Source organism: Diadema antillarum, unplaced genomic scaffold (assembly GCF_040938485.1).
Source record: "Diadema antillarum isolate AM-2024a unplaced genomic scaffold, OU_Dant_1.0 seq00000407_RagTag, whole genome shotgun sequence".
Classification (NCBI taxonomy): domain Eukaryota; kingdom Metazoa; phylum Echinodermata; class Echinoidea; order Diadematoida; family Diadematidae; genus Diadema; species Diadema antillarum.
In genome coordinates this window covers 786,985-812,619 of record NW_027271395.1, presented here as the reverse complement: position 1 = coordinate 812,619, position 25,635 = coordinate 786,985, and the positions used below count along the sequence as shown (strand labels likewise).

General features: G+C 41.1%; 1 protein-coding gene across 1 annotated transcript; it reads right to left on the bottom strand.

The window, feature by feature from the left end:
* Positions 1 to 221: 221 nt before the first annotated feature.
* Positions 222 to 22,047, bottom strand: LOC139732258 (EGF-like repeat and discoidin I-like domain-containing protein 3). Its single transcript, XM_071643131.1, has 10 exons — positions 21,771 to 22,047; positions 18,691 to 19,016; positions 17,179 to 17,309; positions 15,751 to 15,858; positions 14,914 to 15,094; positions 13,698 to 13,831; positions 11,848 to 11,909; positions 10,257 to 10,471; positions 725 to 874; positions 222 to 365 (listed from the first exon to the last, which is right to left on the bottom strand). Exons 1-10 carry the CDS (start codon positions 22,045 to 22,047, stop codon positions 222 to 224), a joined length of 1,728 nt encoding a protein of 575 aa, XP_071499232.1.
* Between the last annotated feature and the right edge of the window lie 3,588 nt (positions 22,048 to 25,635).

Sequence of the window (25,635 nt, the reverse complement as noted above, 5' to 3'; positions counted from 1 at the left end):
TACAAATGGAAACCATGTGATGATTGTTTAAAACAAGGGTCAGCATTCACGCCAGAAATCATAGTCATTCGAACTCTTAAAATGCGCATATCTATAGATGGAGGCTTTTTGTCCTCGTCAACGCTATAGGCAGCTTAACTTCTTAAAACATAGAGGCGCATAAATACATACAAAAAATCCCAAGAACAATCAAAATAATGTAAAGGATCATTTAGAAGCCCTCAGATAACTCGTCCCAGAACTTCGACTCTCATCGATACATAGTTCATGAACGTAATTGGATGGATCCTGACGTAACGCGCCCTCAATGGGTTAGGTAGTAACGAAGTCACGTGAGTATTTCTGTCATAATTGGCTGGGTACACCTGGGATATCAATGTCACACACACAAACGAGGAAAAAAAAGTAACATCTGATATTATTGAGAAAGTTTTGACGTGTGTGCTTCGAAGAAAACATAATATTGTTAACCAAATTTTACAAAGTCAATGCGAAATTTATTCTCACTGCAGCTGTAAAGGCAACTATATCATTCTCAGTGAAGAAACAACATATATATATATATATATATATATACTTATATATATACATTTTCCCGGTGTTCTGTAGTTTGAGAGCTGCCGTAGTATCATAGTTGATCATCGTTCAAGTAATTTTGAGCATGATGGGAGTAAAAGTAATAAAAAGGCATCAATTATTGTGCAAGTCTGAACATTATTCTTACCTTGGGTCCATTGGACAGCGGGTCGATTGCAAAAATCCAGTCGATATCATTCAAGGACGTGGAGATGTGAATGGATGTCACCCACCGTCCATGGTTTGCTCTGCCTTGAGTTATCACACCTGTGACCATGAACACTTCACCGAGGTCAATCTAAAATACAAATGTTTGTAAAAGAAAAAATACAAACACGACAGAAATGCAACACAGGTACAATAATGTGAAAATAATTTGAAATTGACCAAAAGTACATGCAACGTCTTATGCATTACCAGAACGATTTCCACGATATCAAAAGGATTACTGTTTTTTTTTCCTCCAATTTCAAATTTGTTCACCGAGGAAACATTACTTTAAAGCCTGTATGAACGTAGTTTTACCCCCGTTTGAATGATGTGATTGTTGATGGACATTTCGACATTTCTTATTATAATCATAATAAAAATGATTATGAATGTTTAGGTTGGATATATTGCTACTGTACATTTAAATAAATGAAGAGGATGGACGCGTGGAGGTTAAGTAATTCGTGACTCTAGGTAAAGGATATTGGCTAAATGACAAATTGCTCTGCATCATGGGAAATCATGGGCATACGTACTCGAGGAGGATTCGGACCTACGACCTCCTAATCACTGGAGAGGTGTCTTACCCACTAGACCACCGAGCTTCCGCCAGACAGTCAGTGCTAGTTTTAATCTTTATAGCATGCTGCGAGTATACTGCGTAATCGTTCAAATTGATCAAATTCTTGTTGTTATTGACAACTCTACGCAAAAAAAAAAAAAATTATGGCTGTTAGGTGTTGTACGTTTATTGCTCAGAGGACACCGATGTTATCTCATTTTTTAGATTGATCAAACAGTCGAGGAACTTGCAAAGAAAAAATACAGAATGACATAGCTTGTGGATGTGTATTGTCTCAGAAAAATTAACTTCTTTTGGAATGAAACTACATATTGGTAATTGGAAAAAAATAATTTAGAGGACATTGTATAAGTTGTAATTTCTCAAAATATTTTGCGAGAATGTTTTGATCTGACTGATCAGGGGAAATTCACATAGAACACAAGTCAGAATTCCCCAATACCTATGAAAACTAATGTGCTGTTTTCCCCATAAATTCTAAATGATAAAATCAGGGATAGTAATATGAGCTCTTGTATATATCCCTTTCAAATTAGATCTGGAAGATCGACGTCTTAATAGAAACAGGGCAAATACTGGAAACAGAGAATAAATGAATGAATAAGCGAGCAGTTGGTATATGTTTATGTACATAATCACACACGCACAAGAGCATTACGGCATAGATATCATATTATGTACATATATGTTGTGAACAGGTGCGGGTATAATATGCGCTGTGATTGGTTAGATTGTATCATGTGATCATGCACAAAAAAAAAACCGTTAAAGAGGTATGGCAAATCTACTTGAAATTTCAAGCTGTTTCAATTTTTCGAAAGATAAATTCTCTATTAGATCTACTGATTACAAAACATTTGTCTTTCACTTTATACACGTAATTATGAAGAAATATAATGACAAAAATAGCGATTTCAGAGAGTTTAATAGTCAAAATCAGGAAACGGCTTCAGATCTACTCTATAATGATATGCAGAGACGTCATAACTAGGAAACAACACAGGTGGCACACCTCGACCGAGCTAAATGTGTTTATTATAGTACACTATCCATGCGATTTCGCACATGAAATATGTTTATACGGGGAGGATTATATGTTGGCAAATCAGTGCATTTTTAATGTGTGATATTTTCCGATTTCATAAAAGTGTAGGAAACTATAGTCTTCGAAGGGTACCAACATGCCAGTTTCATATGTTAAACTAGGAACAAGGAGAAAAATTTAGACGTGTTCTCACTGAATTTTTTTTCCCAAAATGGCCATGCAACCCAACGATCGTGGCCGGGTTCGTTTCGTGCGGAATGCCAAGTATCTGCGTGTGGCCAAACATTCGTCGGTATACTGATCGAAACACTTCAAATATGAAGGTACAATGTATTAATAAATCTGTAGCCATGAAGAGGAAATGAGTTTCCCTTGTCGATTTAAGTTGAAACTATTCTCATTTACAACAATCAATTAAAGCACCAACAATCGTATGTTCTACACAACAAATTCTTTCCAATGCTAAGCCCGGTTCTGCACTATAGGTTTTCCCATTCATTTTCAAACTTTTTTCATTCAATTTCACAAATGTTTACTTCAACTTCGCAGGATGTCGGGAATAGACGAATCTTACTTTCAAATTCGTCTTTCGTCGTTCATTTTCAAATAAAGTCCATTCAATTTAGTCATTTGGCATACATTTTCGTCATTTACAGTTCAAATTCGTCAGTCTCACTCGCAGCACTCAAAAAAGCAGGATCGATTTCGACTTTTGTCAATCATTTTCGTTAAATTTTCATTAATAATCGTCTCATATCTCTATCCAGTGTGATTTTCCAGTCATTCATGCATTTTTTTCTGTAACAGTTCACATTTTACATTCAGGAGTTAACATACGCACAAGTGCCCCCCCCCCCCCCACACACACAGAACCACAGATACAGACACACACACAAGCAATCCGAGTACACACTTATACAAACAGACGTACCGTCTCGCAAACGAAAACACTGACAAACGATTTCTAGGCAAACATGATTAATGACAAAATTTAAGTGTAGAATTGTAGCCTGTTTAATGTCAACGAATGGATAACATAATTATGTTTGCTGCTTTCCAGGGTACAAAAATTAAAGTTTGCTTCATGCATTATTATGCGAAAACCTGAACATTACGAGTTTAAGTTCAAAAGGTGACACTGACATACTGTCCTGGGTTATGTTTTTTGACTGTCGTTTATCCTTCAATCAATTTTGGTTGGCAGTCATGTTTTTGTGTGTATTGTCTAAGCAAATGATTAGGAAATAATGTGTAAAATAACGAGAGAAAGCAAAAATATATCGGCTTAAAGTTGGTTCACCATCAAAATAAAGAATCGACAACATCCGACTAATTTGAATGAAAAATTCATGAAATTGTGTGAACCAAACCGAATTTGATCTTCACATTCTGCGATCCGTCAGCGGGAGGGATGAATTTGAATGACAATTGACGATTCTGAATGCTATGTCTTCGAAAATGTTTGACGAAAAACGAATTACAATGGCAACTGACGAAATTGAAGTTAGGATTTGCGTTCCACGTGCTTCTCGGGACGAAATTGAAAAATAGATTAAAAAATGAATTAAAAAATAAATTGAATGACAAAAGTGCGAAAATGGATGGGAAAACCTATATAATAGGCCGGTAGTAGTGGAGTGCTGGGGTACGCCCTGGTGCAGCTTCATGCTCAACTGCAGCTGATCCTGATGAGGCTTACTCTTCAACAAGAACTAGGCTAGGTAAGTTCCAGTTTCAGTGGAGAAAATATCTCAAAAGAAAAACAAAAAGCAAGGGTATGAAGGCACATAGAACCATGGTATTTGTATCATTTGTTTGGGTTTCTAATCTAACGTTGTAAATGTAGGCCTAATAGGCTAATTGCCACCCCAGAGCAGAGACAAACTTTAATACTCTCGTATCATTTTCCACTGTACTGTCTCTAACACTACTAGAAGTTTGGTCCACCACTTGTTACGCCGGCCAGTAAATTTTTCAGCTAAAACGACCTAAAAAGAGCATTTCAGCCTCACTGAATCAGCTCTAGTGGAAGATTTAGTCCCAATCTTTTCGTAGTTGATGTCTGGCTTACCAATTTTATGAATTAATCCGAAAATTTATTATACTTTTCTTGCAAAAGTTTCGTAGCTGCCATCCAAAGTCACAGTCATATAGCACCATTCAATATTCAGCCACACCGCCACTGCGCCTACGGCACGGAAGGCCGACGTAACATCACGCACACTGCAACGTTCAAATCACGTACACAGCAACGTTCAAATCATGCACACAGCAACGTTCAAATCAGCTGCTAGCTGCATCTGTAGCTATGTGCCGTGCCCTTATCCGGGGTGTGCGAACGCACAGGGGTCACCAACACTACGTTGACAGTAGCTCTTGAATTGAACTGAACTGTGTTTTGATTTGGAAGGCAACTGGGAAAATTGTGCAAGAAAAACTTTTTTTTTCCCCTTAATTCATAAAGTCGGTATGCCAAACATCATTCAGGAATAGATAAGGCCAAGATCTTCCACTATGGAGCTGATTTAATTCAGTAAGGCTGAAATGCTCTTTTCAAGGCGTTTCTAAATTCTAGAGAAAATTTACTGACCGCCGTGATATGTGGATCATACTGTAGAAAAACCAGTTGATATGTACGGCGCTGTGTTTTAGAAGGCAGCTGTGAGATCTGTGCAAGAAAAAAAAATCGAAATAATTCATAAAATCGGTAAGCCAAACATTAATTAGGTAGGCTTAGATGTTCAACTAGATCTATGAGGCTGAAATGCCCTTTTTAGGGCGTTTTGGCTAGTCATAGCTGTTCCGCATAGCAATATATTGTCATACGAGAAGATTGTCTCTAGCTAGCTAGGCCTAACTAGTGTCACTCGGGAATGACCATATTTACTATCACCAGGCCTAACGGGTACTATCGTTAGACAAGAATTAAGTCCAACGAAAAGAGACAGATACGTATATTTACTAAGATGACAAATCAATTTTGTATTCTTACGAACAGTCGCAGTATAACTCACACCGTCTTCAGTAAAACGGGTCTAACGTTAGTGATAGTCCGTGCAAATCGCTCTTTAGGCCTATAATATGTTATCAGCACCATTACGGGGACTACCAATGTGGATATCTTAAATTCCAGAAACCCGAATTTCACCATAATCACAGGATATACGTAGGGGAAGTGTGGGAGAGTTGAGCGACTGGGAGAGTTGATCCAGGCCACCTCACATCTTCATAGTAACTGACAGCAGTCAGCTGCTGCCATTTCTTGTTCATGCCTATGATTAACTATACACCAGTATATGAGGCAGCGACGCTGGACGAAGCATGACAAAATGATCAAAGAAAAACCATTTTTGGTCACCAAAAGTGAATGTCCACTTGTCGGATATGTGGTTTTCTCTCACATCTATGGTAGAGGATAAGTGCAAATCAGTTGGAGTAGCAGATAGCCTGTATATCACTTGTTTCTTTCACCAAATTTCAACATGTTTGGTGCGGTCACTTTCGTAGGTTTTGAGGGTTAGTTTAATTGGTGGCTGTGGGGGGAGTTGAGCCAACGTGTCGAGGGAGAGTTGTGCCATGGCTAAACCCTGCATTCCAGTGGCTCAGCCCTCCCAAAGTGGCTCAATGAGTGTCATTTTTTGGTCAAAGAAACAGGTCTGCAACTGGATGAGGTGAGGAATATTGGAAAGGTATGTGGTGTTCTCGCCAGGGGTGACGCCCTACGGGCGGTTTCTTCTTCCTCACACCAAGAGTTGACTTATTATACGCAAATCCACTCAGGGTGCATCTAGAAATCCTGATCATGTGATCGTAGGTGGACCCCAACAACATCCATATTATCCATCCGATGACCTGTAAGTCAAACAGACGCCCCGCTCCTCTGTTACCATTACACCATCCTTCCTTTAGATAGGTTTCCACAGTCATTTTCTTTTATAAGCCCGAACTTCTTAACATGATATGTAGGGCCCATAGCATAGTGGCTCAACTCTCACCACATCAAGGGAGACTTGAGCTATTTTGTAAAATATTTTTGTTGAAGTGTCACCCCCAAGTTGTTGGTGCTAGGTGTCTTATTGGGCTTTCATATTATGCCTGAATAGTTGTAGTATACACTAGCGAATGAATAATCCATAAATTGTGTATAGTTATTGAACAGTATCACTAAATGTAAAAAGTGGCTCAACTCTCCCACACTTCCCCTAATCTATAGTTGCCTATTCTAAATCACCCCCGTAAATTTGTAGCATATCCTCCATTGGGGGAGCGTTGATATCCGTGTGACTTTCATGTCGTTGCTCAATTTTCCTTCAAAACAACTCGTAGTTCCGAGGGATTGCGACGTACTACGTTGCATGCAAAATATGAAAAGTTAGCTGTCTATAATTATGCGAGAATGAGAACTGAGAGAAAAACAAATCGCCAGTTGAATGAAGTCGTCGGAGAAGAAATGCAGTTTCTAGACAGTACAAGACTACAAACAGACAGACAGACACCCACACATCCACACCCACACATTTCTCATGCAATAACCAACTTTTAATTTTAGCCTTATACAACTGTTGCACAATGAATTTTAGCGCCCACGGTAAGTTCTCGTTCGATATATTATACCCCTTTCAGTAACCCTCATGGCTCGGACCAGGAGCAGACCAGGAGCGGACCAAGTCGAAAATTTTGAGTTTATGAATGGGTGGGGGCCAAAGTGGCCCGCGCCAGGTGCCGACTATTTTGGCGCTGCTGCAGCTAGCGCCAGGCGCGGACCAGGCGCGGGCCTGGCGCTGATCAAAGAGTTTTAACGATAGCAGCGCTAGGTGCGGGCCAAAATTCCTTTCACGGTCAAAGTTCACAGCTTAATTACGCTGCTCAGCTCATAAAGCGTACATAATATCGCGCGAAAATGCACTTCCGCTCTGTCCATGAGGTGTTCTGTTACCATGGCAGTTATCCCTTACTTGACCGAGTTTATGAATTGGTCATCGTAAAAGTAGTGTGGCTCTGCTGTAGTTACTGAACGCAATTTTTTACTGCTTGGCGCGGGCTAATTTAGCTCGGACCAGGAGCGGGCCAAAAAGTAATGAGTTAGTGAAAGCGGTATTAGACAGCTAACTTCAGTTCTAGATTGTGTTGGCAGCGTACGCCGCGATCTGTCGTGAAGGTCGAGTTTGTATTGAGCGACGCTTCCCCTCAAACGATTTCGTTCAAATTCGCGTGAGTAATTGGAAATAAGGTATTAAAGTATTAATTATATCCTGTGATTTCAGTGTAATTTTGTTCTACGCCATTTGACATGTAGGGGTATACATGGATATACGAAAGTAGACCCTACATCGCCCGTTTGTCTAGCTGTTCCATCTCGTCGGCCTCAACCTCCGGCTTAACCGGGCTGCGACACTACCGCCTACTTCTGCCGCGAGCTTTCGCATCCAATAACTCCTCCAAATCCCCATTATATTTGCCGCTGTCATCACTCCTGGTTCCAAGATCACTCTTGTCTTTATCCTCATCGACTTCAAAGCTGTGGTTGAGATCGTCTTAGGCCATTTTGCGTCAATAAAAGTATCAGATTGCTTGAATTTCATTCACCGTGACTGAAAATGCACGCACTCATTTATATGCAAACAGCCGACGCGTTTACGCCATTGGTATGCGTCTTCAACACATGACGTCATCACGATGGAAGTGGCTGAATTCTAGACGAATTCGGAGGCCATGAGTGAGGGGAAATCAACCCATTTTGCGGCCTTTCTTGAACAACTTTTGTTTAATGTTAAGGCCGTGTCACCGTTCCGGGGAAGGTACGCGGGCTTGTGGCGAGTAGGTAGTTTCCAGCACGTAGAAGATTTTCAGCGGGCGAACAAGAATGTTTGCAATTTTCATTCATGCCTTGTCATACCGTACGGGGGAAGTTTTGCGGCTTGACTTGCGGGGAAACAAATTCACTCCCCGGAGCTCTCCGCAGTTGGTCCGCACCTGACAGTATCTAGCGCGTAGTTGCCCAGAGGTGCTCACGCAAGTCCGATTTAACCGCAGCCAAGTTTTGAGCATGACCAAAACTTTTTCCGGGTGAGTCGCGGGAATGCCCGTAGAGGTCCACGCAGAACGCCAGTACGAGGCCCTTAGCGGCAGCACTTCCCAGGCAACTCCCACGCAGGTATTTCGCAGTCCCGTATGCAGCCAAAATACTTAAATTCTGTGGGATTTCAGCCATTCCATCAGAGGAATTCCTTCACTGAGTTGTCAGCCCCCACGCAACTTGTACAAAGGTCACACAGTATACTCAATCATTCATTCATTTCATTTATTTCCACAGGGTAGATAAAAAGACATACAAACATTACGTGAGCGCAACTTACATCATGCAAGATGCAATGCAATAAGTATATAACACGTGGAGGAATCAACAATAGGCCATAAAGGCCTTTCAAAGGCTGATCCCTGACAATTAAAAATGGTACAATTATTAATTACTATCACAGAACAAAACATTACAGAATACATGGGACTATACAGATGACAAAACATTACAATAAACAAGTGCTTAGGCAAGCAACATATTATCTAAGTCATTCATGCGTGTGTCAAACGAGATTACTAAATCAAAAGAAATTGTTTATACTTTCTTTTAAATGACGAAAGACTTATGGTACTTTTAATGTTGTCTGGTAAGTTATTCCACAAAAGTGGGCTAGCATATATACCTTATAGTACGTCTAGAAGCATTGTATTTATAAAATGGAATATATAACTTATTACTTTGACGAGTACTGTATACAACACGAGTATAGTTTTCAATGAAGCAGTTGTCTAAAAAATGTGGCAAGATATTGTTAATATAGGAATATACAAATGTGCAGGTAACAAATTTATTAATTTCATACACAGAAAGCAATTTTAGCTACTTAGACAAGGGACCTGTGTGGGTTTGAGGCTGTGAATGGGTAATAATTCTTATTGCACGTTTTTGTAAAATATAAATACGGTTTAAAAGAGATTTTGCACAGTTCCCCAGATGATATTGCAATACATGAAATGAGGCAAGATCATGGTAAGATATAAACTTAAGAGTACGGCAGGAGGAACTATTGCACTTATTCTATTTATTGCTCCAATTGCCCTAGATACTTTAAAACATATATCCTCAACATGATTTTTCCATGTCAGATGATCGTCTAGTATAACTCCTAAAAATTTTACTGTATGTACAATGGGAAGGCTGATACCTGCAATACAAATATCAATATCATTAACTTTTATCACTTTGTTTCTTGTTTTAAATATCATACATGATGTCTTGTCAATATTCAGCTTTAATTTGTTTGCTAAAAACCAATCTTGAACTTTGGCTAATTCATTATTCAATATTGCGCAGGTATTAGTGATATCATTGCCAGAGATAAATAGATTGCTATACTCGCAAGTATACTCGCAAGTAATAAGTAGAACGCGTCCAGCAAGTAAGACACATGCGCTGACTCGCTCAAATCCTTTTCCGCCCTCAGGAATGTCCGGTATGCTAAAAAAATCCCTACACGTAACAAGCCCGAATAGCTTGCCCGGAAAGGTGTGACAGGGCCGAAACACGGTTGCGGGTAAAAGAATATGCGTGCGCACCTCCGGGCGACTACGGTTGAGATACATGCTAGGTACTGTCATGTGCGGATCATCTACGGGGTCCTCCGGGTAGCCAATTATTGTTCTTTGCAAGTCGCACGCAAGGCTTGCCCGGAAAGGTGTGACACGGCATTTATCGCATTCAGTACAACATTTTGTCTTGATTTATAACAAAAAATGGCCTGGTAAAAAGTCAATGAATAGGCATTTTAAGCAATTAATGCTTACTTTTATCCACTTGTCTTGATCATCCTCACGTGGTACCCATGATGCGCTGTAACCTCCCGAATTTGGTTGTTTGTCTAGCCTGCCATACTGCGCCTGATGATGGATATTGATCCAGGACGAAGACGACATGCTAGAATCGGGAATCCGACCATCTCCGACACCAAGAGGGAGTCCCCGATCGAGTGGACAGAGCTCGCTGTGGTTATCGATGTCGGCTAAAATTAGAAACCATTGTGACAAGACTGTCAGTGTTCATTTATAAGGCAACATGGTTCTAATGCTGGTACTATCTGAAGTTAGCGAAAAGGCTTATACAAATTGAACATTCGCGTCATTTCAAAATGCGCACACATACATTGATATCACAAACAGCGTGACACACAGAGACTCACATACCTGCATGTCATATGATATGGATGCATGTTAGCTAACGTTTGCTCCAGAGAATATGAAATGCGGTGCAAATACAGTGTGCTGTATTTCTAGTAAATTCTGTCTTCAAAAAGGCAATTAGAGAAATTGTTTGCAAGTTGAGATATTGTGTATGTGTGTGTGTGTGTGTATGTGTGTGTGTTTGTGTGTGTTATTGTCTGAGTGTGAGGGTTTGTGCCGGCAGTCTCTTCTGTTTGCCCAAATATTTTTATACGTGTACTTTGGAGACTACAATATGGGATGCCCTAGTTAAGTGAACCATGTCTTGTACCTCCCAGGATATTTGTAATAAAGTCGTGTCAAAAATGGAGATTAGTATGTCAGTGTGTGTGTGTGTGTGTGTGTATGTGTGTATGTGTGTCCGTGCCTTCTCCGTTCATTAACTGGGCTGGTTTCCCTGTTGGCCTACATGCAAAACACAAATCATACACACAGACTGTGAAACTCACATATGCGGTTCTGTCAAAATTAATGTACACAGTATTTGTACATGTAGGTGCGTTATTATTGTAATCATGTCTTTTAGAGTGTTTTTAAAACGATTCTGATTACCAGAACATATCATCTTCACGGAATATCCTGGACGTGTCAATTGTTGTACTGGATCAATATTTCAAGGTCGTATTATCGGGTTTTGATTTTTTTTTTTGTCTTTGTTAAATCCCCCCATCAATTAATTCTTGGACTTTTGGAAGGAGTTTTCATCACTGTTTTCATCACTGTTTTTCACTGTTTAAGCCCTCTACTAGTAGTTCAAGCGTGTGCACTCTCTGGATCATTGGAAACGCAGCCAACTTGTTGGGCGATCTCGGTATAACGCACTTTACCAGTGTGCAGTGACGCACCTCCATTGTGACATCATTGGATTTGAAGGAATCAACGCAATCTTTAATTGTGACGTTATTGGAGTCAAAGAAACGTAAAACAACAATATCGCTTCTATCGCGGGATTATGTTGACACTTAAGTAGAGAGTAGCGTTTAGTATAGGTCAGGTCAGGAATAATCAACCCTGCTGCTAGTACCACGTAACCTAGTACAACCTGCCACGTGGTCCCACTGCCTTGTGGTTATCTTCGGGAGAAGAAACGGCTAAGGAGTAAACCCTACAGAAATCCGGAGTGGAGTCCCTAAGGCGGTCGAGCAACGTATTCCGTTACCTTCCGGCAACTCCTGCAGCTGTGCTGGTGCCAAATTGTATTGGTTCATCCTTTCCTTTGGACTACATCAGCAACGCCGAGAGGGGGAACTTGACGTATGGGCAGCACAAGTTCTCCATTTCACATCAGCCCAGGCTCGTAGCACTCTGGAGAAGACACTCCAGCGACGTCTCAAGACGTCGACACAATGTAAGAAGGAGCAATTATCGGGCAGAAGCTCAACCTGATAAGCAAACTATAGGCCTAAATCATGCATCCTTCAGATAGGAAAAGAGAAGTTAAGAAGTGAAAATGAAGACTCCAACTCTTCGGCTAGCAACCTGGAACGTTCGAACCAAGTGCCCTAGTTTTAATAACGACATCGAACAGATTAATGATGCCCGAAAGACTGCGGTTATCGACAAGGAACTATCAAGACTAAATGTTGACATTACCTGTCTACAGGAGACCCGTCTGGCAGACAGTGGTTCTATCAAGGAAGCCAATTACGCCTTCTTTTGGAAGGGTCTGTCACAGGACGATCCAAGACAGCACGGGGTGGGCTTCGCCGTGAAGAACTCTCTGGCTTCCACCATTGAACCACCAACTGGCGGGACAGAGAGAATACTCACTCTGTGTTTTTCTACAACAGTGTGCTTCATCAACATCTTCAGCATTTATGCACCGACACTCTGCTCCACCTCAGAGACTAAAGACCAATTCTATGAAGAATTGGATGAGATGATATCCAGGATCCCCAGCACTGATAGACTTTATCTTCTAGGAGATTTTAATGCTAGGGTGGGAGCTGACTACAACACCTGGTCTTCCTGCCTCGGCTACCAAGGCACGGGAAAGATGAATGATAATGGACAGCGGCTGCTGGAGCTGTGCTGCCATCGTGGTCTGTGTGTGACAAACACCTATTTCAAAGGTAAAGAACGCCACAAAGTCTCCTGGAGACATCCTCGGTCTCAACACTGGCACCAACTTGATCTTGTCATCACCAAGCGTACAGACCTTAGTAGTGTTCTCCACACACGGAGCTATCACAGCGCAGACTGCGACTCAGATCACTCCCTCGTCAGTAGCAAAGTGAGATTGATGACAAAGAAAATGCATCAAACCAAAACCAAAGGTCTCCCACGCATCAACACCTGCTGTATCAACGACCTCGAGAGATGTCGACGATTTCAAGACACGTTCAATGAGAAAATGATCACTTCAATTCCAAATGACAATGATATTGATAGTAAATGGTGCCACCTTAGGGATACTATCTACTCCTCAGCCTTCTCTGTGTTCGGGAAGAAGGAACGTGGGAGCGAAGACTGGTACGAAACTCACTGGGATGAGATGCAATCAGATGTTGAAGCCAAGAGGAAAGCCCTGCTGGCCTACAAGCAGAACCCCATCTCTAGCACACACAATGTCCTAAGAACTGCTCGCAACAAGGTTCAACAGACTGCGCGCCGTTGTGCTAATGACTACTGGTTGAACCTGTGCCGCAGGATTCAGACAGCTGCAGTCAGCGGAAATACCGGGGACATGTATGACAGCATTAAAGCTGCAATCGGCACCACCGTCATCAAGACTGCACCGTTGAAGATGTAGGTATTATTGTGTGGGCCTATATTGAGATACCTAACAATTACTCACCGAGTGGCTAACAGGACGCAACAGAGCTGAAGGCACCACCAGCAGGAGTGGTAGACGACCGTATCAGCAGTGGAATGCACTAGGGCACCAGAAGAGGTGAACAGTGTCCTTGTAATGGTATTGCACTTCCCGAAATAATATGAAAGAATATGGACTAACTCCGAATGCACTTAGTGTGTCCGAAGACGACAGCGTCCCATAGAAATATGTACAAAAGGTCCAGCGGCAGCGTGGAGTATCTTCCGAGTGCCGCAGCTAGCACAAGCGAGGGTAGAGTCCACCGCTGGAGCGCTGGGTCGAAGAACTGCGTGGTCCCTGGTAGAGTCTGCACACCACGGACAGCACGCTAGCAGGACCGAAGTAGCGATGTAATGGAACGCAGATCGCGTTGAATGCAGCGATGTAACGAGGCGCCGATCGCGTTGAATGTAGCGATGTAAAAATCCCAAGGTTGGAGTGTAGAGCCCGAAGAAAGGGCGAGTCGCGATATAAAAGGGCGAATATCGTGAAGTATAAAATCCGAGGAAGTGTAATAATCCGTATTGAGTATAATCCGTATGAAATGACAGTCTGCGGCGCGAGATGTCGTCCGCGAGAAAAGACGTGGGAAGTAATATACGGACGTGATATGCGGACGTGAGTGACTCCAACGATTAGGACGTGCTCTCGGGATGAAAGCTAAACGTGAAGTGAAGATTTAAGAAAATGAAACAGCGTGGTCGGAGAAAAATCGTCACGGACAGGAGCTCTGAGAGTTGTAATTGGCTGGTGAAAATGCACAACTCGCAACGAATTGGTAGTTCGTGTCCATGACAGCCAAACAAGAGGTGTGTTTATGGAAATCCGACTACTGTTGGAATGTGAAATACGCGTACCTCGGCACGATGACAAAGGCGAAGAGTGTAGTGTGCACCTGTCGTGTGTCAGCGCACAAAGAAAGTTCGCGTGGATGTTGACAAAATGCTGGCGTTGTCAGACAGCGTAATTGACAGCAGCCAGACAATTAAATACAGAACATTACCTGGAACTTTATGCAGCCCAAAATAAGGTAACAGATGCTGCCTTGGACACCTTACCTAGCCTTTCAATCATGGAGGAGCTGGATGCCCTGCCTACAAAAGAAGAACTCAGCAAAGCCATTGACCGTCTATCCTGCGGGAAGGCTCCTGGAAATGATGGTATCCCACCACAAGTTCTAAAGAGCGGCAAGCCATGCAGTACTACTGCAACACCTCCATGAGCTCTAGACAAGTGTCTTTGCTGGGAAAAAGGCCACGTACCCCAAGATATGCGCGATGCCAGTATCGTCATTGTCTACAAGAACAGGGGAGACCGCAGCGACTGCAACAACTATAGAGGCATCTCTCTCCTAAGTGTTGTGGGGAAAGTCTTCGCACGTGTAGTTCTGGCACGCCTGCAGAGTCTTGCCTCCCGGGTGTATCCAGAGTCACAGTGCGGCTTCAGGGCAGGCCGATCTACACTAGACATGATCTTCTCACTACGCCAGCTGCAGGATAAGTGCCGTGAGCAGCAAAAGCCGCTGTACATTGCCTTCACAGACCTGACGAAAGCCTTTGACCTGGTCAGCCGAAGTGGACTCTTTAGTCTCCTGCAGAAGATTGGGTGCCCCCCGAGACTGCTCCAAATTATCATTTCCTTTCACGAGAACATGCAAAGTAGAGTCTGCTACAACGGGAGAACTTCTGATGCCTTCCCTGTGAACAGCGGTGTGAAGCAAGGCTGTGTCCTCGCACCGACACTTTTCGGAATCTTCTTCTCCATGCTCCTTCAGTACGCCTTTGTTGACTGCACAGAGGGTATCTACATCCGTACCAGAGCGGATGGGAAGCTATTCAACATCGCCCGACTGCATGCCAAAACCAAAGTTAGAGAGGTTCTTATCCAAGAAGTGCTGTTCGCTGACGACGCTGCTCTGGTATCGCACACGGAAGCGGGACTGCAGAGGCTTGTTGATTGTCTGTCCCATGCCTGTAACGAATTTGGACTATTGGACTAACCATCAGCCTGAAAAAGACTACGATCTTGACCCAAGGCACTGACTCTCCTCCAGACATCTCCATTAATGTCACACATCTGGAAGAAGTGGACTCTTTCACCTACCTTTGTTCAGCAATCTCCAGTTCCCTCTCCCTTGACAATGAGATAAGCAATAGGATAGGGAAAGCTACCGCAGTCATGGCCAAACTGAACAGGCGCGTATGGAACAACAGTCAGCTGACCAAGAATGCCAAGCCCTGCGTTTACCAGGCCTGCGTCCTCAGCACCCTGCTATGCGGCTCTGAGTCCTGGGCAACATATGCTGGCCAGGAGAAGAGGCTCAACACCTTCCACCTCCGTTGCCTCAGACGACTCCTGCACATAACATGGCAGGATAGGGTTACAAATGCAGAGGTCCTCCAGCGTGCCGGCATTCTCAGCATGTTTTCACTCCTCAGCCAGAGACGCCTGAAGTGGTTGGGTCATGTGCGTCGAATGGAACCAGGTCACATCCCGAAGGACATGCTGTATGAAGAGCTAAGCGAGGGGTCTCGTCCCATGAGAAGGCCGCATCTTCGCTTCAAAGATGTGTGCAAACGTGACATGAAGACGATGGACATCAACACCAACACATGGGAAGGTGTAGCTGAAGATCGTCCGCTATGGAGAGGCACCGTCAAGGAGGGCGTTCAGAGAGCTGAAGCTGTAAGGCACGTACAGCAGACCGACAGGAGAGCTAAGAGAAAGGCACGGGCAGTCTTAGTATCGGCCCCAACAGACTTCATCTGCTGCAAGTGCTCTAAGGATTGCCACTCAAGAGTGGGGCTTTACAGCAACTCAAGGCAGTGCAAACTTCTTGCCTATCTAGTGCTACGCCATCGTTTCTCGAGACGAATGGATGCCAACATGTCTTTGTTTGTAGAAAAAAAACCCACCCCCCCCCAAAAAAAAACAACAACAACAACAAAAAAACATCCCCAAAAGAACGTTTTAACAAAATACAAGTTGCATACCAAGGCGATGGTCTTATTCTGGACACATGGCAAGTAATGGCACACTTCAAATACTATCAGTGAACGAGTAACTATGACTATAATATTATTGTAATACATGCGTATGTACAACAAATTTAGGTGATTGACAACACTGTACTATCAGACAACAATCTATTCAATCATCGTATATTTCCTCAGCATACTTATTTCATATTTTTAAGTGTCTGAGTGCCAATCCATCTATTAATGTATATGTTCATCAAGAATACGTATAACACTATTTTACATACATACATGTATCTTCAAGGTTCGATGTTACATCCGTTATCCAAGGCTACAAGGAATAGTTTTCGGGCCCATTTTAAGAAATTATACGGTTTTGTGGCCCGACAGGTTGACGCGAAATTTGTTAATGTGTACCGATATTTAGTGTATTTGTGTCATTCCGAAGATGCTCAGTGTTTGATGAATGCACGTATTTTTGCTAGGGTTATTTACGGCCAAATTCAGCCAGACTGATTTCGTGTTCTCAATGCTAAAATTTCTCTTCCCAATACTAGAGTTTGTTTGGTTTTCTATCGTTGTTCTTTGTTTTATGGGCCATTAATATTAAAACTTACTAACATTTGTGGCCAGATAGTAGGTTTACATGTCTTAGAAGCAAGTATATTTACCGATAGTATCTTGCAAAGGTCCATACCCGATCAGCTCCAGTCTGAGACATATGCAAACATAGTAGGTATTTGGATGGAGTCGAATGGAACTTGCTGTTATGGCTCTCCTGAAGTAGTGCCTTACCTCACTCGTCATATCATAATTAGCCGGGAAAACCTTTGAGGGCAAGAATATTATACAGACGATTGTAAAAAAAAAGAAAAACAAACCCAATGTTCAAACTATCACAAAAATGCCTATTAGAAATTATCCTTAACTGCACTGTTCACACGAATGTAAATAATCGATACTTTCAGAATCATTATTACCAAATCTATGAATTAAGTCATTCCCATTACACTTTAGTATGACATAATTGAAAATGCGCGATTTCTCCCCCACCCCCAATCGTTACCATGACAACCGAGGAAGATGTCAAATTCCTAAAGTGCTCAATATCCAAATCTGCTTCGAATAATGTGTCAGTTACAGTCATGTGTGCCGATTTTGGTACTCTAAGACAGATTTGACCATTTTCGTTTTTATTACGCTACTGGAATATTGACAATGCTTCACTGGGGAAGTGAAAACAAGTAAGTTTGACGAATGATATAATTAATAATGCATGAGAAGCATTTCGAGAATTTCAATAGAAGAGAATAGAGAATCGCTCGCAATAACCATTGACCTATTCAAAGTGGAAACAGAAGGAACCATTTCAGCGGTGCAGGACATTCGATAATCACAGCCAAAAAACCACTCGGAACAACGTGGGTCCTGCTATATGTGAAAATAGCCATTACAGATTGAAGTAATTTCATCATCCCCGCTCATGTGAACATGCAGGCCTATTATATACATAAGTCGTTCAAGGTTTTCAAGCACATTAGAAGTTTTTGCAGCGCAGAAGAATATATGTCCATAGGTTTTGCGCTTTATAAATTGATATATTATCATTATTATTATTATTATTAATATTGTTATTATTATTATTATCATCATCATTTATCTCCACTGTTCAGGGCGTAGCTAGGATAATTTTCAATGAGAGTAAAGGAGGTCAAAATCCAAATGGGATATCAAGGAAATAGCATTATTGTGGCTTCTGTCACCACATATTTCATACTCCTTTCATCGCTGTTCATTTCGTCACGGCTGGTGACAACTTCCCACCTCCTACAAGTGCACACAGTGCATTATGAGCAGGGGCGGATCCAGGAATTCTGTAAAGGGGGGGCGTGACTATTATTTTTGGTGCCACTTCCGGGTTTCATTTCATTTTTTTCTTTTTATTTCTTTTGTTTTTAACGATAAATAAAGGGGGGCGTGCGCCTCTTGCGCCCCCCCTCTGGATCCGCCACTGATGAGGACTTCGCGCGAGTGAGTGGCGACATAAACCTCGATTTGGCCATTAGAATTCATCCATCCTCATTAACTTTTTAAAAAAAATCTAAAATAATTTTCTCCTCATGAATTATGCCTTTGATCGCTGTACGTTAACCCTCTGATTATGTATACAGTCTATGTACGCTTTTGGTTTCAGAGACATCAGACTCACCTTGACGCTGCCTGTGAAAGGATCCATGTATTCTGTCCAAACCATGTTGTCTATGCTGGACGATATTTTATATGACGTCACATACCGATCAAAAGCTGCCCCTCGTCCCTGCGTGACGATACCTGATACCAGGTAGTTTGATTCGAACTGAACCTGCAGCCACTGATCTGTGTTTAACTGGCTGGAACACCACCTGTGAGGTCCGTTGAGACGAGCGAATCGGGGATAAGCCTCGCTATGGGCGTAGGATGAAGCGGTGATGCTGGAGTCAGGAATGGCGCCACTTTCCAGACCAAGAGGACTCCCAGGAGACATGCTGGGACTCGCTAAGGGAATATATTACAGGATCAAGTTGTGACATTGCGTACCGTTATTCCACTTCATCATATGTAGGACTTAAATATAAATATTCTCAATTTCAATTTTAATTTATTTTCTTATTTCTCACAAATAGCACAGAAAAGAAATAATAGCACAATAAAAACACTGTACAAAACATAAATTAGATGAAACCAATTGTACAATAGTTTGTCTCGTTATAAGTATGTATACATTACAAAGTATATAATGAAAAATACAATCTGACAAGATGGCTAGTCATACTGCTAGTCGTCCACATTCAGCTATACTAAGCTTGTCTCCCATGGGGTCCGAGTACATACAACTGGACCCCCCATGGGAGACAATTTATTCTATTAGTTGATATCTTATATCTATGATAGATCGGTAGATATGGTTAGTATATTATAGCATAAAACATCTACGTATATTATGTATGCATACTTATGTAAGTTTTTATGTATGTATATGGGTGGTGTGTATGTCTGTGTGGACATGTGAGGGTACGGTCATGTAGTCTTTATGTATACTATATAGTCTTTTTTTTTTCATAACTATACACAAAGGTACATGCACCTTTACATGTAGGCCTACGTACAATGAATACGGTGAAGTTCTCCGCCCAGAGTATATAGGCTACAACTGGACCCTATGGGAGACCAGCTGCTAGTACTGAATGTTGGCGATCAGCCACCTTGTCAGATGGAAACTGAGAACAAACAAACAAACAGACAGGCACACACATGCTACGTTATATTCCATGTGGTGAAACGTCGGGTGCACGTCACGAGACCGACACCCACGAGTCATACAGCCCACAAGTTATACAGCTCACAAGTCATACAGCCCAAGAGTCATACAGCTCACGAGTCATACAGCCCACCAGTTATACAGCCCACCAGTTCGACACTGAGTAAATTAAGCCCGTGAGTTCGACATCAAGTAAAATAAGCCCACGAGTTATACAGCCCATGAGTTCGACATTACGCACAAAAGGCTTACGAGACCGACACTAAGCAAAGAAAGCCCACGAGACCGACACTACACTTAAAAGGCTCACGAGACCGACACTAGGCAAAAAAGGTTCACGAGACCGACACTAGGCAAAAGAGGCTCACGAGACTGACACTAGGCAAAGAAGGCCCACGAGGCCGACAGGATGAACAGCGCCACCTATAGACCAATCATTGTATAGGGTATCCAGATAATGGCATAAAGAAAGTATAAGAGATGGAAAAGGAGAGTTGCTAGTGTATTACCTCGTCAATTGCCCTCCCTCACCCCCTGAACGGTTCAAGATCTTTAATTGTGTTTGCGTGTGTGAGTGTTTGTGAAAGAAATAAACAAAATTCAGTAAAAGTGCGTGAGATGTTTCAAAATTACTTTCGAAAATGCTAAAACACTTTCGTTTCCCTATCTGCAAAGCCCATACCGGTATACCTACTCAGAAAAAAAAATAATGAAATGATGTAGACATTCAGATCAACTAACTAGAGAAATACCCAGGTATGAAATGAAGTTCGCTACAAGAAAATTATTCACAAAACGGTTAATGTTGTAGTGCACATCTGCTTTACATGATATTGGGGGGGGGGGTAGTCATCTGCAAAAGGTGTTGAAATAAAAAAAAAAATCACAGAAAATAATGTAATCGTCAATTAAGGCAGCGTTAAGAATTCGGAGAAATAAAATGCATCCATGAAAGTAACTTATCTATTTCTTGAAGAATGTACTGTTTTGAGAAGAATGATTTACAAACACAAGCTACTGAAATCGAGGTGAATCGCTGCGATAAAAAACAGTTTTCATCCGTTGAATTTCATACATTAAAGTTAAAGAGAAAATCACAAATGGAACTCTAAGCAGGCGGGCAAAAGCAGGCAGAAATGATATCTAATAAGGCCTACTTAACTTGTGAAGCGAGAAAGAAAAGGACGAAAAAAAAAAACCCTTAGATCATGTCCCCTTTCTAAGTAGACATTAGGAAAGTCTATTTTGATATTGCATGATGGCATCTAAACGTAAACCATTCATCGTTCTTGTTCTCTATCACTTTTTCATTTTTCATTTTTTTTTTTTTGGGGGGGGGGGTCCTATGAAGAGGACAATTCTATTAAAAAAAGAAAAAGTGGTAACAATGTCACTCCCCGTAGCGTGACAGAACTGCCCCCTAAAAGCCGCACGTGTAGGAATACATACTAAATGTCGTTGATATGTAGATGGTGCTGTTATTAGTTAGTAAAATCTCTCGCTCGAAAGGGTGACGAAATTGCACCCGCCAGTATGTAATTTTCCCCTTAATGAAACACCCTGTAAAGGTACATAATTGAGATTATTTGTAATTGACATGTAGATGGCGCTGTTCATCCTGTCGGTCTCGTGAGCCTTCTTTGCCTAATGTCGGTCTCGTGGGCTTTCTTTGCCTAGTGTCGGTCTCGTGAGCCTTCTTTGCCTAGTGTCGGTCTCGTGGGCTTTCTTTGCCTAGTGTCGGTCTCGTGAGCCTCTTTTGCGTACTGTCGGTCTCATGAGCCTTAATTGTGTAGTGTCGGTCTCGTGGGCTTTCTTTGTTTAGTGTCGGTCTCGTGAGCCTTTTGTGCCTAGTGTCGAACTCATGAGTTGTATGACTCGTGAGCCGTATAACTCATGGGCTGTATGACTCATGGACCTATTTTTGATGTCGGTCTCGTGGACCGTATGACTCGTGGGTGTCGGTCTCGTGGGATGACCCCGAAACGTCTCACCTGAACAACACGCGATACCGATGGTGGCGTCTACGTCATAGTTCGTCTCTTCGCCAATCCAGCAGTCAGTGATATTTGTGGCGTTCGTTGGGCAACTGACCACACCCACTTTGGCGTACGCATCATGTGACGATTCGCCGTAGAGGCTTCCATTGACTGTTGCGTAGGCTCCCTGGAATCCGAGGTACTGGCAGACCAGACGAGATGCATTTGCCGTCCACCCATTTTGGTGTATATATCTAAATTTGTCTGGGTTGTAGCGGGGGGCTAGGGCCATTCTCCCTTCAGCGCTCTTTCCTCCAATGATTCTGACACTTTTGACGAAAGTAGCTGAGAGAAACGATCATGAAACCTAAGAAAATCCTTCCAATGAAAATATGATTTCTAGACAGCAGACATTAAAACGAAAGCAACATCTCCACCCATACATCTATTAGGTTATACGAATGGAAACGAATACATGATTGCAGTTAAACTAATGGAGCCTGGAATACATACCCATCAGTTTTTAATCAAACTTGAGTTTAATTAGAAAAGAAAAACATATTGGTGAAATTAGTCTATCAGGATGATAGAATCTACCTCATCGAATAATCTTTTGAGATCGAAAAGACTACAAGAACATGAAGAACACATCGTAAAGAAAAGACATCAAGTATTCTGCAGAAATTCTGTTTCCCACCTATTTCACATCGTGGACCTCGCAAACCATCGCGACACGTGCAGTTGAAACCCTCATCCGTCTCAGTACACTGGGACTGGTGAAGACACGGGTCAGACAGACAGGCTGTTTCAACGAGAGATGCGAGAGAGTATGGTAGATAAATTTGATTTGATTTAATTCATTGATTCCTGTATTATCATTGTACATGGACATACATGTAAATATATATATATATATTCATACATTGTTGGACCCATATATTAACGTCACTTGTTAACAAAATATTTCTTTTTCTTCATTGCCTTTACACAATGTGCAGCAAAAACGTTTCAGCAATACAACCGTACAATGAATAATACATTAGGGCTACAGCTTTAGCGTGCATGGCTTGATTTACGTGCAGCCCTCGTACATAATACACATAGAAAAAATGGGAAGGAGAGTGACTTGCGTAGAGATAGGATAGTAGAAAGGAGAAAGGGAAAGGAGAGGTCTGTCTGCTTTCACTAAAGGCTTACACAAAATCATTTCACCTGGATCACCGATCAGTAGGCCTATAAAGGCATGACAAAATATTTTTCACCGAAGTACAGACTGATGAACAGTTACAGTTCATGGTTGGTTACATGATTACATAGTAGATGAAATGCGGCGATATTTCTATGAAGGAATTTCGTGTATTTTACATTAACAATGACAACGAAATTACTGATATCGGGAGAGTAACATTGTTTCCATAGCTTTCCTAAAAGAATACATGGAATAAATGTGTAAACATATGCCTTTGAGTTACAAGGTAAATTAAACTTATTCAAGTTTCTTTACTCAATTGTCTTGCATTTCCTTCCCTGAAACTTTATCAACAATAATTAATTAGAGAAGCAAAGAAAATACTCCTCTTCATTGAAACAATAGTGATAACTCATACTAGTCTCTGCTGTTCCTGTGTTCATTTCAACCAGCTTGTTGTGATATCAGAAAGTTGTTTGACGCAAAAAAAAAAAAAAAAACACCTTGGATTTTTCAGACTCGGATAAGCAGCGCATATACAGGAAGCTTATACGTTGTAAGTTTATGTTAGGTTAGTTGTGTATTTAATTTTTAATTCTCATGAAATTGCATCAATTACTTACTTTTCCTTATAATCCAATTCCAGGAATATATGGAAAAAAAATTCTGGAATATATCAATATTATCAACAGGAGGGTGACTACGGCTTCATATTGATGATAAGCTATGGGTAAGGATAATGTGCAAATGCACAAATGCACAGCTCGTCAATGAGGACTGGTATTGTACCACACCTATCAATAGAGACTCTACGTATGTTTAAATTCAGATGTATGAACCTACCTGGTTTTGTGCAGACGTATCTTTTCACGTCTTTTGGGATATTCATTTCAGGCGGCAGTTGTGGTAGAGTGTATGCGTTTGCCTTTATGGGCTTAGGTATGTACTGAATAACGGAACCATCATCTGACAGCACAGAAGGGCACGGGGCTTTGGTGAGGTGGGGGCACGTTTCGGGATCTTGTGATGCTGTCAAAAGGTAATGAATTGATAATGAATTAGTGATCAATTAATAAGGAAGAAATGTAACATGAACATTCTGTACGAAAAAAAATCTTTAATCGTAAATCTTTTTTTAAAGAAACACCGCACTACAATGAGAGAGGGAAAATTAGATTAAAAAGAAAAATTATCAGTAAAAGTTAGCCTAGCGTATGGGAATAATAGAAAGACATGGGATGTGTCAAATAACGCTCAGGGGGAAAAGTGCAATGAAGAAAACAACTATTAAATCTTGTAAGTGTGATTAAAAAAACAGTAGTAGATAAGGAAAGAGGCGAGTAATTCATTGAATACATCCATTCTGTTTTTGATGATTCAGACGAGAATGATTATCTCCAATTTCCAATTTCCAATTTTCAATCTCCATCCCCATTTATAAGAGAGAAGATCCATCAATGGTGAAAAATTACAGACCCATCTCATAGTTACCTGCAATATCGAAAATTTTTAGAAAAAGTAGTTTATAGGCGTCTCTCCTCGTTCATGATTGAAAATGACATATTAAATGTGAATCAGTTTGGTTTTAGGAAAGGATTTTCTATTGATTATGCTATAATCAAATCTGTTGGTAATATTATTGATGCGCTTACTAAAAAGGAGCATATAATTGGAGTCTTTATAGATCTTAGTAAAGCATTCGACAATATTGATCATGACATTTTACTTGAAAAATTACATAATTATGGCGTGAGAAGGATTACTTTGTCGTGGTTCAGAAGTTATCTAAGTCATCGAAAACAATATGTTGCATTTAAATCCAGTCACTCATCATATAACGTGTCATGTGGTGTCCCTCAGGGATCTATCCTCTGGCCCCTACTTTTTTTGATTTATATTAATGATATCATCAATTCCTCTCCTCGTTTAAAGTTTAAACTTCATCTTATTTGCAGACGACACCAACGTTTTTTATTCCCACAAGGATATTGTAACACTGGTTGATACATTAAATATGGAATCAAATAATATTTCGAAATGGTTTAGAAGTAACAAGCTTTCATTGAGCATTGATAAAACATGTTTTATACATTTTCATACCCTTCAATCCCAACCCAACCTTCCTCAAAGTATTTCTATTGATGATATAAACATTGCTAAGAAACATTCAACCAAGTTCCTAGGAGTGACCCTAGATAGCAATCTAACTTACTCATGTCCTCAATGTACTCATGTCCAGAATATTACAACAGCAATATCTAAAACAACTGGCGTTTTAAGGAGAATAAAATATTCAATTAATGATCAAACTTTAATAATGTTTTATAACACCTTATTTCTACCATATGTAATGTACTGCAATATTGTATGAGGCAACTGTAGCAAAACCGAATTGATCAAAATTTTTCTTCTCCAAAAAAAAAAAAGGATCTTCGTATATGCACACATTCAATTTTTTTTGGCTCACACTGATCCCATATTTTATCGCCTAAAAATTCTAAAGGCCTATGATATACTTTTATACCTAACTGCTATATTTATGTATAAACATATTCGAAATTTATTACCATTTTTCCATAATGCCCTAGTAACTAATGACCATATTCACCCATACCCCACCCGTCGTTCCCATGATTTTCATTTTAGTAATCTAAAGCTTTTACTTGCTCAAATGTCGATTAGACATCACGG

Coding starts and splice junctions, on each gene's coding strand:
- LOC139732258 (XM_071643131.1), bottom strand. CDS start 22,047: ATGGCCCTAGCCCCCCGCTACAACCCAGACAAATTTAGATATATACAC. Junction 15,095..15,750: donor GTGCTGAGGACGCAGGCCTG/GTAAACGCAGGG, acceptor AATCTTCTGCAG/GAGACTAAAGAGTCCACTTC. Junction 11,910..13,697: donor ACGCTGCCGCTGGACCTTTT/GTACATATTTCT, acceptor TTGCTGATGTAG/TCCAAAGGAAAGGATGAACC.